This window comes from Dermacentor silvarum, chromosome 8 (assembly GCF_013339745.2).
Source record: "Dermacentor silvarum isolate Dsil-2018 chromosome 8, BIME_Dsil_1.4, whole genome shotgun sequence".
Lineage (NCBI taxonomy): Eukaryota > Metazoa > Arthropoda > Arachnida > Ixodida > Ixodidae > Dermacentor > Dermacentor silvarum.
The window spans coordinates 49,349,421-49,366,273 of record NC_051161.1 but is presented as its reverse complement, the minus strand read 5'-3'; the positions used below and the strand labels follow the sequence as shown (position 1 = coordinate 49,366,273).

Below are 16,853 nucleotides of genomic sequence, written 5' to 3'. Positions count from 1 at the left end.
GAGTAGGTGGCGACGAATCAGCAGACGAGCGTCATCAAGTTTGCGCAAAATTTTAGGGCAGGCACAGTCGTTATGAGCGCAAGTTGAAGCCAGCTGATCGGCCTCTTCATTTCCGGCGATCCCTTGTGAAGGTATCCATTGGGCAACGAGAGACACCCCGCGTGATGAAATTTTTGTTTGCAGAGTCAGTAATGCTGCGCACAACTGGACGATCATCTTGACTGCGTTGTAATCTGCTAAGGGCAGCGCGGGAGTCCGTATGCTGTTAACTCCTGTTGCACGTATTTCAGTGCAACATTAATCGCTGCTAGCTCCGTAGTTGTTGACGATGCTGGATCTGAGGAGCAGCGTCCGGCCATGGCATGCGCACGCGTTCGTCGTCGTCCTCTATTCTAGCACCAGCCTCGATGTCGCACATCACCGCGGTAGTTCCCACAGAGGCTATGGAACTAGAGTCGTTTTAAAGCGAAGCGTTCTTTTGCGAACTTTCCTGGCCGTTGCTGGGTGCTGCGGTCCTGCCGAACAGCTCGCACGCAGGACAGCGCTACCGTCTTCCCTGACAGTTGTCCTGGCTGCTGGTCTTGTTTTCTACGAAATTACTGTGATAATACAAATGACACCTGAATATATCATCATTGCAACAAATATGCGTAATCAAGAGCCCAATTTACTTTTTTTTTTCATAAAGCGCAGGCCTTTCTGTGCTACTTTCCTAGAGTTTAGCGTTTAGCGCATTGCTGAGTGAAGTGCAGTTTATTGTAGCACAATCTCCAGGATTGGCCCGCTCGAGTCGGTGAGGCGACACCGAAGGGGGCCAGTCTTGGAGACAGCATGTAATGCGCGGTCACGTGGGTCATGTGGTGGGGTCTCCGAGTCTCGCCGTCCTTACTGGCGGGCAGGTAATCGCTATGGCAGTCGCTGTGCAGGTAATCGCTATGTAGAACGCAATCAGTTGCATGGAATTTATTCAACCACATTACGAAAGCTTCGCTTCTCAGACTCGAACATGTGGGTTGGACATGCATAATCCTTTCTTCTCCACATGGTGAATGTGTGGATAATGTGGGTGTGGCTACATGACGAGATGAAAACGAACAGTCTTCACAAAACTTCCGTGAATCCCTGGCCAAATTAGCTATGCACTGTAAAAAAGGCTGTCCCTATACTCTCAGAGACAAGCAGTGTTCACACAGGACTTTCATCAAAACAAATGGGCAATCTCCATTTGTAAGCTGGTGGCGTAACATTTCTGACATATTGGCTATTTAAAGTCAACTTCCGAGTAATATTAGGCGTTTCAAGTACTTTTTAGTAAGTTATGGGTGACGGGGCTTCAGAGATCGGAGACGTCACCGCTCTCGGAAGCCATGTGGGATACGAAGATCTGCATCTTGTCGATCACCTGCGGCGCGTCAGTCTATTAAACCCTCACAGAGAGGTAGCCGAGCATGCGCGGGAGTTTGAAGCTATGTTTCGGGAATGGCTATGATTCAAGTACTCTCAGTGTTTTTCAACCACGCACTTCTCGCACGCGGAAGATCAATTCCTGCAATCGGGGCCTAAGCGAGATCGTTAACACCTCGTCGAAGGCGACTGCCGGACCACTGGGAGGCGCCTCAATGATGAAGTGCTGCAGGATGGTGGTAAGAAAGATGAACGTCTCCATGTTGGCGACCAACTCCCCGGGGCACGAACGCTTGCCTGTAAGCAGACGACATTTCGGCAGAAATGTTTTGCTTCTCTGGCTTCCAGGGCACAAATATGTGCTGTTACATTCTAGTCTTGCATCAAATTATACGACGCGCCTGATAATAGAGCTTTAGCATAAGAGACGCACTCGCCGAAACATGTGTCTCAGTGTGCCACGAAGATACTACAGAACACGATGACACTGAAACGTGTGCCACGAAGACACGCACCCTCGTCGAACCTATAAGCATTCTCTTTCTTTTACTCCTATTTCCTCATTTCTCTCTGCTGGCTGCCGTTGAACCGTAATACCAGACAGTAGGTCAGCAAGAATTTCCCTTCACTCCCTCCTTTGCCACCATTGGAATAAAGCAACGAATTCACCCGCTGTCGACCACTACCACTGTCTCCATTGTCTTGTTTTGACCTGTAGCATCTCAGCACTGTCGTACACAGACCCTGCGAGAGTAAACTAAATATACGAAAGAAGACGTCGCCACTCTCTTACCATATGAGAAGGGGATCAGCCTCTCTGGTTTGCTGGCTCGGGTGCCTCCGTCGACCAAGAAGCGCTCGGGCCGGAAAACTTCCGGGTCTTCCCAGAAGGAGTCGTCGTAGAAAATGGACCTCAGCGAAGGGACCACGACGCTGCCTCGTGGAATGACGTAGCTGCCTATTTTCGTGTCCTCGCTGGCACTGCGGTGACAGAGCGCCGTTTATGTCTGTTCAGCATTACTCAGACTCTCCACCGTGCTGACACATCGTGATGACACTGATTTACTTTCCATCGTGCAGCCGTTGCTACGTCGCAAAATCAGGCAAAGTGATCATGCAGGCGCGTTTCATGCAGATGCTGCTGGTCATCTAAGGCAATTATACGGCGCAGATTAAAAGGAAAAGGCACCACACAAGAATATACACACGTTGTAAAAAGTGTATAAGCGCTGGCAAACAACTGATCTTATTGAAGTAAAAAAAAAATCGAAAGCTTGCACTCGTCGGCGCAAAGCTTAAGACGCAGTGAAGCTGGTCGATTTGATGGCGTTTTCTTGGCTGTAGCAAGTGCAAGCTTTCGCTTTTTCCCTGACCGCGTATTTTTTTTTTCCCTGGCCGCGTATTCTGGATCTGCTCGTCGTTGCTGTTTGCCGCTCTCGTACAGCGGCAAGCCTCGCTTCTCGAATCGCCGCTTCTTCTTCGGGAGTACATACTTTGTACGTCCCACGGCTGCATCTGATCGAGCGCCGCCGCGCACCGGCTTTCATAGCCGTTGCTCGCTGTCGGCGCATGTGCAGTACACAGGCGGTAGGTTGTGCCATGTGTTCTAGCAGCTGCGGCATCGCTGGTTGCCATGGCTACGCCGTGGCTAGTTTTCTATGAAACATCACACTTTTTACGGCTAGCTTAAACAGCTTCGCTGTTAAAATAAAAACAAAAAAAACATCCTTATATACTTGTGATTCAACTCACAAGACGCCCGTTTTGACAGCGCTCGGTAGGTTGACAGGTCTAGGCTTGATTGCTCCAATGTTGCGCCTTCGTTATCCTATACGTGTGGTCCTTCGAACACATTACGCACAGGGAGAACCAGAAGGTAAACGAGTGAACGCATGCGTCGGCATTCCACAAGTGGGCCAAGAGGAGAAGGAAGTTCAAATGAGAGAAACTATGTTAGGTCGGCTGGGAAAGTGTGTTTATACCCTGCTGCTATAAGAACAGCATAGAGCAGGGACGTCCTTGTATTGCGAGCTCACCTTCGCATGAGGCCGAAAGGGTTGATCGGCTCGAAGCGCATCATCTCCCAGATGAAGGCCTGCGTGTACGGCATCTTGCCGCGGTCTTCCCACAGGACGCGAGAACCTTGACCGCTTTGACCGAGCACGACGTCGACCTCGGCCCGGATGCGGTTCTGCATCTCAGGCTTGGCGGCACACATCACCAGTAACCATTCTACAGCCGAGCGCACGGTCTCGCTTGCGGCTCCTAAGAAGGACGACGCGTTGCTCCTGAGAACGTCTCCTGCAACGAAGCGTGACCGACGAGAGTCGTCGAGAGTCGCACTTTCGCGCGATAGGCGAAGCATCGATTGTGATAGCAAATTAGTAGAGAGCTATACGAAGTAAGGATAATAGCTTTATCGACCGTATAAACTTGCAAACAATCGCTTACTAACTAAATTAAAAAGCATGCTGTCACGTGCGCATGAGCAAACATGTACACATCTCACTCGATGACCCCGCACACCCGCTTTCAAAATGCTGGAGTGAGAAAGCGTGGCGCCAACAGCGAGCGAATTGACCTTCCTGCTGCCTCTCGTTTTAACGCGAACTAAGCGGCGACAACACAGCGCACACGAAGCTATCAGCACTCGGTGGACTCTGTCCCCATCGCAGATAACTTTCAGAATAAGGCCCGCGCGGCCGCACCATACGCAGCCGCCGCCGGGGTAGAATCCCCCCTTCTTCCCCTCCCCCCCGGTGCCTTGCGCGCGACGGAAGACTGCGCGCTTCCTCCCCGCCTTCCGCCCAGGCGCGAGCGAGATTCAGCCGCCATCGTCAGCTCACCCTCGCACGTTTGTACTCGCACATACAGCATACTGCGCGCGCCGACGACATTATTACCCTTGGATTTCATACGGAACATCATGCTTCGCATATCAATGTGGAACACCCATACTTCGTATATAGGCCAGCGACGCAGCTATGGTTTAGCGGCTATCGTGTTGCGCTACTAAGCACCAGGTCACGGGCTCGATTCCAGGCCGCGGCTGCCGCATTTTAACGGGGGCGAAAGGCAAAAACGCTCGTGTATTTGGGTTTAGATGCACGTTAAAAATTCTCGCGTGATCAACCCCGGACTACCGTGTGCATCATAATCATATCGCGGTCTTTGAGTGTGAAACTTAAGACCACGTTTTTTTTTTTTTTTTTTTTTTTTTTTTTATGCCAGCGACACAAAAGTGAGAGAAGGGTATCGCGATGCCACAGTGAAGTTCCCGCACCAGCTAACCGTGTTGTCACAGATTTTTACATCTTCTCTTCGGGCCTGATTCCGGTCTATTCGGGTCTCATTGGGGTCTAGTCAATTGTTTCTTGGTCACGAACGACTACCTTGCAATCTCGAGGAACCTAAGGGTCGACTTGGCATGTTTCGAGAACTGGATGTGGAAGATGGTTGCAGAAGGATTGATAACCGCAAGGGTCTATCTTAGGCCCATTATTTTTCAATATCTTTGTTAATAATCTTGAAGAATGTTTGCGTCATTCGCGTCTCCTTTCGTACGATGACGATATTAAGCTTTACCGTGAAATAGAATCAGCGCAGGATTGTGAATTATTACAGGAAGATGTGAATTCTGCCGCGGAGTGGTGTGCTTATAACTTTTTGCATATTAACCCAACTAAGACACTTGTTAATTCCTTTAGTCGCAAAATGTCCCTTTTATCATGCGAATACTCACTTGATAACATTCCTTTGAAGAGAGCAAGTTGTACGCGGGACTTAGGAATTAATATTGGTTGACTCCCGACTAACTTTCGAACAGCATGTTTCAAGTATTGTTAGTGCATCCTACAGAAAGTTACTTCTCATATCAAGAATGAAAAAAAAGTTTACCGATGTCAACTGCGGTCTTCTTTTGTCCGCACCAAGTTAGAGTTTAGTTCTGTTGTATGGAACTGTCTTAATTTGACCAATGGGGCTCAAATTGAATGTTTTCAGCGACGTTGTATTCGCATCCTGTATGATCAATTTCTGGACGCCGCGTATTTTATGCCTATGAGCGTGTACTGCGCATGTTTAATATTACACCCCTACAAATAAGGCGAAAATATCGTGATTACTTATTCTTGTATAGACTAATTCATGACCACTCTACATGTCCGCGGTTACGCTCGGCTGTAACGTGCTGCGTGCCTCGCCAAAACTTGTGTAATCCCAGCATTTATACGTGAACTCCTCTTGCACCTCTAACGCTATGACACGTCTTGTGACAACAAAATACCTTCTCTTATAATACTGATACTTTCAGCTCTTGTACTTGCTCGTTATCTGACTTCTGTCATTGATGTTTTTCTTTTTTTTTTTTGCATTATGTACAACTGTTCTTTCAGGTTTTCTGTTTTGTTGGTTGTTTTTATTTCCTGTTCTTTGTCTGACACAAGTGCACCAATACAAAGGCCTAGACCTGTTCTTGGGCACCTTCAGAAATAAATAAATAAATAAATAAATAAATAAATAAATAAATAAATAAATAAATAAATAAATAAATAAATAAATAAATAACATCTCTCCACGTACCCGCTAATACCCCTGTCAGACGGGCATCCGAAAATCCCTTTTAACTCCGTCGTCTTTATCTTGAGAGAGACGCATGCGATGTCACACGGTCGCCCTTCCACTAAGGGAGTTTAACGGAGCTTTTGGTCACCGATCTCCCACAGCGGCTGAAAGGAGTACTCTCGTGCCCATGCTTGTTGTTGTAAAGCTGAGAATTTAATTATGGTTTGCATTAAAAATAATGTCGAGTGTTTTTCAAAACAGTTCTGTTCAAATAAATAAACGGTCAAGTACAATTCAGCAACATTTATGCTTGCTGCTGGACTATACTCTCGACCTGGGGCTCTATTCTGGACACGCATGGCGGCCGCACGGCCGCCATTATCCGCCATCTTGGCTGTCTCATTGGCTGTCCAGAGGTCACGTGTTTTGAAATTTGTGCCGGGAAACGGAAGTTTTGCTAAATGCAATTTTGCGTTTTCGTCAGAATGATGAAACGTGACGTGGAGCTGCAAACTTTATCGACTAATACTTTTTTGTGGTCCTTGGCACCTCTATTGCGACTTTAGCGCTTAAAAAGAAAGTGGACGGTAGCATGCAGAAGCTCGTGCAATGCATCTGCAATTTCGCGAATATGTGGTGGCGTCCCAAGATAGCCGGCATGTCAGCTTGCTGATTGGCTGAAGGAATATCCTGTGAAGAGCGTCACAGGAAGGGCTGTTTCGTAAACGTCAATTTGACGTTGCGTGACGTTGCGCTCGGCCGCCATTGCAGATATCTTCCGCCATAATTTGTGGTGCGACGAGCCACGCGAATTATGGTAATGAGCGGCCATGTGCAATGACAGTGGAGAGGCATGCGTATCGCCGCATTTTCCCTGTCATTTGGGGCGATGAAAATCTTTTGTTCACAACGCGTGCTCATAGCATTTGCATCGCTCTCGGGTGGTGTTGGCATTTTTGTTTTGAACCATCATTTTTATGAAAAACACGTTTATTTGAAATAATATTGGTTGAAACTAGCAAACTTCTTGCGACTTTTTGCACTTTTCGCCACTGCGTTTGTATTGTAATCAATATTAATGTCTTTTCGCGTAATCAAAGGCTATGACAATGGCGACTTTTTAATTTATAAAAATAAATGTACGCAAGGCGGCGTCTTGAAGTTTCCTCTCGCGGTGCGAGTAAGCAGCGAAGTGAACAAGAGATGGCAGTGCCGGCGCTTGCGTCGTGCAAGCGGATACCTGTGGCGCGCGCAACGCTATCGATGATATTCGGCCGCTTTTCAGCCAGACGAGTCTGGCTGAGTCACTTGCGGATCACGAGATAGCGATAACGCGGCCTAGAGCGTGCGCTGATCATCACTGGCAGGTCACGTATGTTGTCTCAAGGTAGAAAGCAAGCGCGTGGGCGCCAATTTACGATGACTCATTCAGTTTCCCGAGGACACGCATCCTAGCTAATGAAGCAGACGACAGCCTGCGCGCATGCAGACGACGGAAGCGAGAAACGATTTTGATGGAATAATCGTACGCTTCGAGCTAGCTGCTTTATTTTTACTGGGGAGGAAAACTGTTTTGCTTTATCAACCACCCTAGTTTAAATGCCTATATTACAGTTTCTTAGGCGAAACGTCAAATTTGCGTCACGTTACGAAAGCAAAACGGGGTCATGAGCGCCATTTTGTAAGCGTCGCGCCTACGTCACGCCTCGAAGAAAATGGCGGAATGTCCAGAATAGCGGCTCTGAGGCTCTATTCTGGACACGCATGGCGGCTGCACGGCCGCCATTATCCGCCATCTTGGCTGTCTCATTGGCTGCCCAGAGGTCACGTGTTTTGAAATGTGTGCCGGGAAACGGAAGTTTTGCAAAATGCAATTTTGTGTTTTCGTCAGAATGACGAAACGTGACGTGGGGCTGCAAGTTTTATCGACTAATACTTTTTTGTGATCCTTGGCACCTATATTGCGACTTTAGCGCTTTAAAAAGAAAGTGGACGGTAGCGTGCAGAAGCCCGTGGAATGCATCTGCAATTTCGCGAATATGTGGTGGCGTTCCAAGATAGCTGGCATGTCAGCTTGTTCATTGGCTGAAAGAATATCCCGTGAGCAGCGTCACAGGAAGGGCTGTTTCGTAAACGTCAATTTGACGTTGCGTGACCTTGCGCTGGGCCGCAATTGCAGAGATTTTCCGCCATAATTTGTGGTGCGACGAGCTGCGTGAATTATGGTAATGTGCGGCCATATGCTTTGTCAGTCGTGAGGCATGCGTATCGCCGCATTTTCCCTGTCAATTGGGGCCATGAAAATTTTTTGTTCACGACGCGTGCTCATAGCTTTTGCATCGCTCTCGAGTGGTGTTGGCATTTGTGTTTTGAACCATCATTTCTAATAAAAACACGTTTATTTGAAATAATATTTGTTGAAACTAGCAAACTCCTTGCGACTTTTTGCACTTTTCGCTACTGCGTTTGTATTGTAATCAATATTAATGTCTTTTCGCGTCATCAAAGGCTATGACAACGGCGAATTTTGATTTTATAAAACTAAATGTACGCAAGGCGGCGTCTTGATGTTTCCTCTCGCGGGGCGAGTAAGCAGCGAAGTGAACAAGAGATGGCAGTGCCGGCGCTTGCGTTGCGCAAGCGGTTACCTGTGGCGCACGCAACGCTATCGATGTAAAGCCCCTATATTTATAAATGTAGCGCCATTCTTAGATCTTGCCGCCACCGCGCTCACCCCGGTGCTTCCTCCTCGCCCTCTCTTAGCCGCCTCCTGTCGCCCCAGCCTCCTCCGCTCCCCCATTGGCCAATCCGTGTCACGTGGAAGTTCGCGTCGCGCTTTTGTATACTTTTTTCTTTCCAGCGCGCTCCGACTGCCATTCTCGGGCCTGTGCGACGAAAGTGCTGTACGCACAAACGGATCAAACGTGTTAGGGACAAGAACTTCGTTGTGATGGCATGCTGCTGCGCCTTAAGTTGCCGCATCCGACAAGGCGAGGGCAAAAGGCTTTTTTTGTTCACCATCCGGCGTGCGCAAACGCTTGCTGCACAGTTGATATTTGCGCCGTCTCGCATCGTCGCGTTGCTACTTCCAAAACGGCATTATTAATACCAGTTACTGACTGACGAAGCAAAATCGCGCCTCACAAACGTCTCCGCAGGGCGCGATCGAAGTTTTCCTCGGATTTCCTCTGGTAGCGCGTTAGCTGTCGTCTGCCACGGCAGGCCCGACGCCGGCGGCGCCACTGTCGATATCGCGCTTCGATCGCGCTGGTCGCGCTGAGCGCGATAGTGGAACGGAGGAGGAGGGAAGTTGATGGCGCTACTTTTATAAATATAGGGGCTTTATATCGATGATATTCGGCCGCTTCTCAGCCAGACGAGTCGGGCTGAGTCACTTGCGGTTCACGCGATAGCGATAGCGCGGCCTAGAGCGTGCGCTGATCATCACTGGCAGGTCGCGCATGTTGTCTCAAGGTAGAAAGCAAGCGCGTGGGCGCCAATATACGATGACTCATTCAGTTTCCCGAGGACACGCATCCTAGCTAATGAAGCAGACGACAGCCTGCACGCATGCAGACGACGGAAGCGAGAAACGATTTTGATGGAATAATCGTACGCTTTGAGCTAGCTGCTTTATTTTTACTGGGGAGGAAAACTGTTTTGCTTTATCAACCACGCTAGCTGCAATGCCTACATTACAGTTACATAGGCGAAACGTCAGATTTGCGTCACGTTACGAAAGCAAAACGGGGCCATCGGCGCCATTTTGTAACCGTCACGCCTACGTCACGCCTCGTAGAAAATGGCGGAATGTCCAGAATAGCGGCTCTGTAGGCTATAGGCCTATTGTCGTCTTTCGCTTCGTCACTCATGACTGACACGGCAGAGTGCACAAAGTAAAAGAAAAGCTCACGAGATCACAGTGCAGTAAATGTTGAGTATTGTTCGGGTAAAACAACGCAGAGCCGTGCAGAGCCTACTCGCCACGCCGCAAACACAGAGAATCACAGGGTGGCTAGCGTCGCTGTCAGCACTGCTATGTTTAGCGAGCGCACTTTGATTTTTAGCGAGGTGTATGTTTTTCGCATCAAATATAATAAATAGTATTTTTATGGAAGGAGCGTTAGTTATAATAGCTACGAGTGTAATTAGAAGTTACATTTTTGTAATTCTACAAACATCAAACGCCATTGATAGCGCCTCTGGCGGCTTCTTTTGAAAACTTGTTATTGGCCGTGTGACACGGCCACAACTTCCTTGAGGTCGAACTTCCTTAAGAAGTTTCGCGCTCCCTTATCCTAAAGGAGTTTGTGGGTGCCCGTGTGACACGGGTATAAGTAGAGGAAGGTCCTTAAAAGCGAAATTGGTCAGAATGCAGCCCGAAGCCACGAAGGAAACCGGGAGCGCCTTCCTCCGGTGATCGAACCCAACATCACCGGCTTCTCTCAAAGTGCTGAAATGTTAATAAACCGAATAAGCTCTGCAGGAATCATCAAGGTGGACGTAGGTTCACGGAATAGAATAAGAAAGAAAGGCTTATCAGTTTACATTGTAGATTCGTGCGACGTTCAGGTGCATGCTAACCTTCCTATGCTGAATCTTTACTCCACGTTGCTGAAACACGTGCACGGTGTAAAGAGGTCCCGACCAAGGCTGAAAGTTCGACGAGTTCACGTGCGCCATTGAAAATATGCGCTGCAGACGATGTAGAGACGAAAGAAACGGGAAGGTGGGACCACTGGACAGGTAACGGATGGCGCATTAATTGTCATGTTCATTGAATTGTAGCGACTCGGCACACTCACGCGTGAAAGTCTTCTTTTCTTGCTCTGGTCTCCTCATCTCACTGAGAAAACCGTCAATGTAGTCACGAACAAGGCCATCCTGATAAGTTTTCTCATGAAGGCCTATTATGGCTCTGTAAAGAGAGGAGGAAGAAGAAAGACAGAAGGCAGGGAGGTTCACCACAATAACGTCTGCTTGGCTACCCTGCACCGGGGCAATGGGAAGAGAGAAAACAAAGTACACAAGGAGGGTCCAAAAATAGCATTTCACTGCATCATAATGTCTGAAATTCGACCCTATCAGCTTAGAAAAATTTTAACAGACTAGAACTAAAGGTTCATCGCATAAAACTGAAACTAAAAGGACTCGTGATAGCAGTTCAGGTGCGCCATGCACATTGGTGACGTTAACATGCATGTATACTTTTTCGTCGGTCAAGTAGCGCTTAATTCACGCGCATGTTAACGACCTTGCACTAGCAAGCTACAGACACTATACAGACGCCTAGGTGAAGACTCTGACTCAACTCTGAACAAATCTACCGCAGCGCTATATTGTGGCGTCCTCTACCGTGCCCTCAGCGAATGATGGATGTTTCCTCCGAAATCTTTGAGATTGGCATGGCTGTCAGTCCTGCATGGGATGTCTGCGGATGTAAGGAGAACATTGACCACTTATTGTGCCGTTGTCCTCAATTTGAAGCAGAAAGACAATCTATGACCAACGCGTTCAGGAAACTAGACAATCGTCCTCTGAGTGAACTGACTATACTAGAACACCGTCCCCACCGATAATCGACTCAGAAGGCAGTGAAGACACTTTCGGGCTTTCTCAGAGCGTCGATCTGGTTTGTACGAGCGACTTCGACTAGTTAGTACGACCCATGCACGTCTCCATTACCCCCACCCTCTCTCTCTCTCTCTGCCTCTCTCTCTCTCTCTCCCTTCTTTCTCTTCCCCTTCTTCCTTCCCCCAGCCTAGAGTAGCCAACCGGACTCTTGACTGGTTAACATCCCTGCCTTCCTTATATTCATCTCTCTCTTTGTGACAACCTTTGCATCTTTTCCCACCTTTTGTTTTCTCCCTTATTTTTGTTCGTGTTAGGACATATGACACACAAGTGGCTTCAAACAAGATGGCATGAACCAATGCAAACACTAAGTTGCTGTTGAAAATAGAATTTGCGTATTTGCATATCTCGCAGGCACCTGGGACACTCAGGAGACTTCAGACAAGACGTATCACTAACAAACACTAAGTAACTTGATATCCCAAATAACGTTTTGCTCGATTACACTTCTCAGAGGCACATATGACACGCGAAGGTCTTCACACATGAGCCAGTCCCGAACCAATACAAAGGCTACGTACAACTTGCTGTCGCAACGTCTGGTAGACTCGCGTACTCCTGCACTCCAGCTCTGCCGACCCACTCACTCTGAGAAGCGATCCCGCTGCAGCATGGCGCTCCTGAGCCTCCCGAATGCTCCTATGTGAAGCACGGAGAGCACTCTGCGCAGCCACGGGAAGAAGTTCATAGCCGACATCTGGTTAGCCAGCGACATGATCACCTCGGCGAGCTCGTCAAGCTTGACGCGCTCGGGGCTGCCGTACTCGAACCTCCGGCCGTACACCAGCGCCGTTATGACGTTGGACGTGCTGGACGCCAACAGCGAGACGATGGGCACGGGTTCGCCCTTGCAAGACTGCAGCTCACGAACCAAGTTCGACAGTTCGTCCTGCATGGGCCCTTGGTTACACGTCCGTAATGGTTCGGTAAACCACAGCTACCTACTTGATCGACTTTCATTCCTCGTGTGAGTGCCCCACAGCTGAAAACTCCCGTACCAGCACACTTAACACAATTAACACTGCACTATACATTCAACATCTCGGCATGACTCGCTCACTCCCCAAACCCACCCTTGTTTATACTCCTCCAGGTCTTTGTTCAGAACGCCCGTAACGTGATGGGCGAGACCTGGTAGGCAATGACGATCTCAAAGCAAAAACTCCGAAATTGTCGTATAAAAAATGCATTCTTTCCCCCTCTCTCCACTGGCATGGTTGTGATATCGGCGTGTGTTTCCTGCGTGAATGGCGAAGCGGTACGTTCGCGATTTTGCCCGCGTTAATGCAAGTTCCGCTTCAGTTATGATAAGTTCTGCGCCCACAAGAGCATGCATGTAGCTACTTTCGGCGGTTATGTAACCTTAATGCGTCATGTATCGTATAGTCACTGATTGCTCACAACGGTTAAGCGGCATGAAGAAAGATAAAGCGCCATGTAAACTGCGTTTTTCATCACGCAGTTCTTAGGAGACCGTTCCTGCTTTTAGCGTCGGCGTACCTCGACGTAACCGAGCGAACGAGCACTGCAGCGAATAATGAAAGAGCGATCGCGGAGCGCAGCGGGGGATAAAAGACGGCGATAGTGAAGAGGGTGCGAGAAGAAAGGCGGAGGAAGAGGGTGCAGCGGTTCCATGAGGCGGCAAGACGTTTTCTGCAGCGACGATAGCTACGAGGTGGCGCCAGAGTAGCGTGCGTCGTCTGTTCAACGACGACGCCATCGATAAGGCATGCGGCGAGCGCGTCCACCGATACCATGTATTGAAACAAAGCGCTGCATGAGCGGAGGTCGGTCTGCGGTGGCTGCTGTGAATTGCGACCGCTCGTCACCCACGCGCTGCCTCTCGCGACCTTCCGATTAGCGAGGCAGTCGCGCCACACTTCGCTGCGTTTGCAACGTGCCGCACGAGACAGATTGTCCGCGGCAGCCAATATATCACGAAATGAAAACACTTATAGAGTTGCGCTCAAATTTCGCATTATGGAGCATCGTAATCGTCGGCGAATTTTTTGAACAGGTACCATAAAACTCGGACTGTGGCGCGGTTGCTTCGTCGTTGTATCAGCGACTAATGCACTGTGGAGTGACATGGACTATGAGCAGGCGACGGCAATCACGACACTGGATTCCAGATTTCTATTCTGGATGCTGTCAAATTCCACCATGTTGACGTTTTGAACCAACAAAGGCCATATAGCAGCGCTGCACAGGCCAATCAGAGCTGATAAGATGGCAAATTCAAAAATATGGCGGAACTGGACAGTGTCCAGCATGAAGGAAGAAAAAAATATGTTCAATGATTACGATACTCCCTAATGCGAAATTTGAGCGCAGCTCGATACGTGTTCTCGTTTCGCGATATACGCTTATTAAGGCAAAGAATTTTAGAGCGAAATCACCGCAACGGCTGGCAGTGGGCCAGTGCGCGTTCGCAGAGGGAGGGACAGTATGCGAACGCTGGCATAATGAGCGGCATCGGAACCAGCTGTGGAAGAAGGCAACGAAAAACGCGCGAGCAGTGGCACGCGCGCGTTCGCGCTGTTACACCGACGCCGACGCTCAACCCGGGAACGGGCACCCAAAGCTGCGCTCTTTTAAAAAGACGCAGTTTCGCCCGAAAGGTGAAGGATCGATTGCGATAGGACATTATTAGACAGCTATACGAAGTAAGGATATTAGTTTTACCGGCCGTATAAACTTGCAAACATTATCTTACTAAAAAAATAACAAGCACGATGTCACGCGCGCACAGGTTTATATGAACACATCTCACTAAATGACCGCTGAAACTCGCCATCAAAATGCTGCAGTGAGCAGCGCAGCAGCGAGGGAATTGACCTTCGCGCTGCCTATCGCTTCAACGCGAACTAAGCGTCAAAAGCACAGCGCGTGTACGAAGCTACCAGCCTTCGGCGCACTATCAAGATCGCTTTCAAGATACGGCGCCCGCGCGGCGGCTCCTACGCAGCAGCAGCCGGAGTAGAACGCCCACGCTCCGTCCCCTCCACCCGTGTCTCGCGTGCGACTGGCCGACGGCGCGCTTCAGACGGCGCGATCATCGGCTGACCCTTGCAAGCTTTCACTCGCATATACAGCATACGGCGCGCAGCGACGATGTGATCGTGCTTGGACTTTATACAGAACCTTACGGCGACGGCTGAAATGCGCCTGGAGTGTCCATATAATTGCAATAATAAACTAGCAGAGAGCAGCCAGTCTTTCCAAGCATACTCTCTGTGAAGGCTCGCTTCTTTCCTTCGCAGAATCGGTCTAACACATGACCTCTGAGACACAGCTTATCGGCCGAGATGGTTTGGTTCCCGATAGTTTATAATCGGTGCGCACTTGTTCAGCTGCGCAAAAAAAAGTAAGAAAGAGAGAGAGAGAGAAATTTCTACTCTGATTGGCTCAGGTGCCCTGTAGCTTTCCTCCTCTTTCCCGCCGCCCTCTCCCCCGATCGCAGCTGCGGGAGAGGGCTTTACGGCAAGAGAGGAGCTATACTAGCACTCCAGAATTACGCAATGAAACGACAAACGCCCGCTAAGTATACTCACTGCAACAAATATGCATCATTACTTTAAAGAAGCGAATAACTCTCTAGAAGCGTTCGGCTTTTCGCTTACATTGAAGATCTTCGTCGGTGGTTTCTGCACAATGTGTTTGGCAGCAGCGACATAATGTCAACGAAAAAAAAAATGGAGGACGCTTAAGCTTCGCCTTTAAGAGTAGAACGCGATAGCGTTATCGGGACCCGTTCGCAACGCGTCGTTCGCATACGGCAAGTAGGCTTCATTCACTGCAACACTGAACGCGGGAAAGCCAGTGCTGTTACAAAGACCAAGCTTACACCAATCCCCTTAAAGTCGGCTTCACTTTTAAACTGAAATGCATTGCTGGAAAGACATTTTTCCAGGGGCAATATAAGTGGTCCTATATTATAATGTGAAGGCCATAGCACCTTTTTTATTATTTTATTAATTGTTTGCCATTGCCCCGACGCTAGCAGGTCTGGTAGAAATGTCGGAAAAGGGGTTTGTGTTCGAGCTTCCTCGTAGCAGAATTAGGTTTCTCGTACATTCAAATTACAATCCGACACCGATTGGTAAACAATCCGACGGCGAATCCGACGCCGAATGGTAAAGTCATACTTTACCATTCTTCTGACGGATTTCACTGTGAGAAATTAAATTTTTGTTCACCAAAACCTTGCGCCACGTGGAGGGCCTGTGCGGTCGATGTGGTTGGATGATTTCCTCCACCACCCGCGATCACAAGCCGGTTGCCAACGCCGGATTTTCTGCGACACGGGGCCCTAAACGCTATCGCTTTAAAAGTGAACGGAGGGACGCAGTCACCATTTACATATATATAACTCACGTGTATATGCGTCTCGAGAGTCTGCGTTGTACTGATCAGCGTCTTGAACGTCCTCATCGTGAACCGTCGCTGTTCCTTCCAAGGTGGCCCGTTGGCCAGAGTCATGCCTGCATGAGGAACGAAGGTGTGTGCTGCACAGTGCTTCGATCACCATTACGTCCTGCATGAAATACAATCCGAGCACAATGGCACGATGCTGGTGTACGTTGTATTGTACAAGTACAAGTATTACTTTTGTACATCAACCTCAGCTTTTATGAAGCAAATGGTTGATTGATTGATTGATTGATTGATCCGAATCGAGCCCACGAACTCGTTCTCAGCAACACAACGCCACAGTTACTAAGCCACCACGGCGGGTGTGACACTGGAATGACGCGCTTGTACAGTTCATGTCTATAGATAGTTGTGAATCTACACGTTTTAAGTAGTTTGTAAATACCTATAAAAGACAAAGTCGGGTACACCTTTAGAAGGCAGCGGCATTTGCCCCTCAAACGCGCATGCCCACGAGCCTCCACCAATGGGCGCGCACTCTAGACTGACGTCGATGAGCCGGACGGCCGGTGTCCCTGCCGACGAAGAACACGGTGGCCCGCGCTTCGAACTGGGCCGAGTCGCGTCAGCGGGACTATTTCTGTAGTCGCGGAGGCAACCGGCTGGGCGGTCACCTGGGTCACGCACAGCATCTGACAGAGGATGTTTGGCTCATTTGTATTCTTTCGTCATCGTTCCCCTTCATTGCTTTTCTCGGTCTCCTTTCCTCTCCAACCTGCAGTGCGTGGAGCAGCTGCAATGAGGGACGCCTCTCCGTCGGACCTTTTGCCCTTATTATTCATTAAAACGCTCATTAATATAATTATATTCTTTTCCAG

General features: G+C 48.9%; 1 protein-coding gene across 4 annotated transcripts in view; it reads right to left on the bottom strand.

Annotated features, from left to right (window-relative positions):
• Positions 1-983: 983 nt before the first annotated feature.
• LOC119461188 (cytochrome P450 2J6-like) overlaps positions 984-16,853 on the bottom strand; it is a 51,761-nt gene continuing 35,891 nt past the window's right edge. For 2 of the 4 annotated variants that reach the window (XM_049671937.1, XM_049671940.1), the window contains 6 exons: positions 15,979-16,085; positions 12,189-12,490; positions 10,773-10,885; positions 3,441-3,705; positions 2,198-2,385; positions 984-1,701 (listed from right to left, as the gene is read on the bottom strand). In XM_049671937.1, the coding sequence (XP_049527894.1) occupies positions 1,511-1,701; positions 2,198-2,385; positions 3,441-3,705; positions 10,773-10,885; positions 12,189-12,490; positions 15,979-16,085 (1,166 nt within the window). In that variant the 3' untranslated portion in view covers positions 984-1,510. The remainder of the gene's footprint in view (positions 1,702-2,197; positions 2,386-3,440; positions 3,706-10,772; positions 10,886-12,188; positions 12,491-15,978; positions 16,086-16,853) is intronic. The other 2 variants (XR_007468242.1, XM_049671939.1) reach the window with 2 other exon arrangements.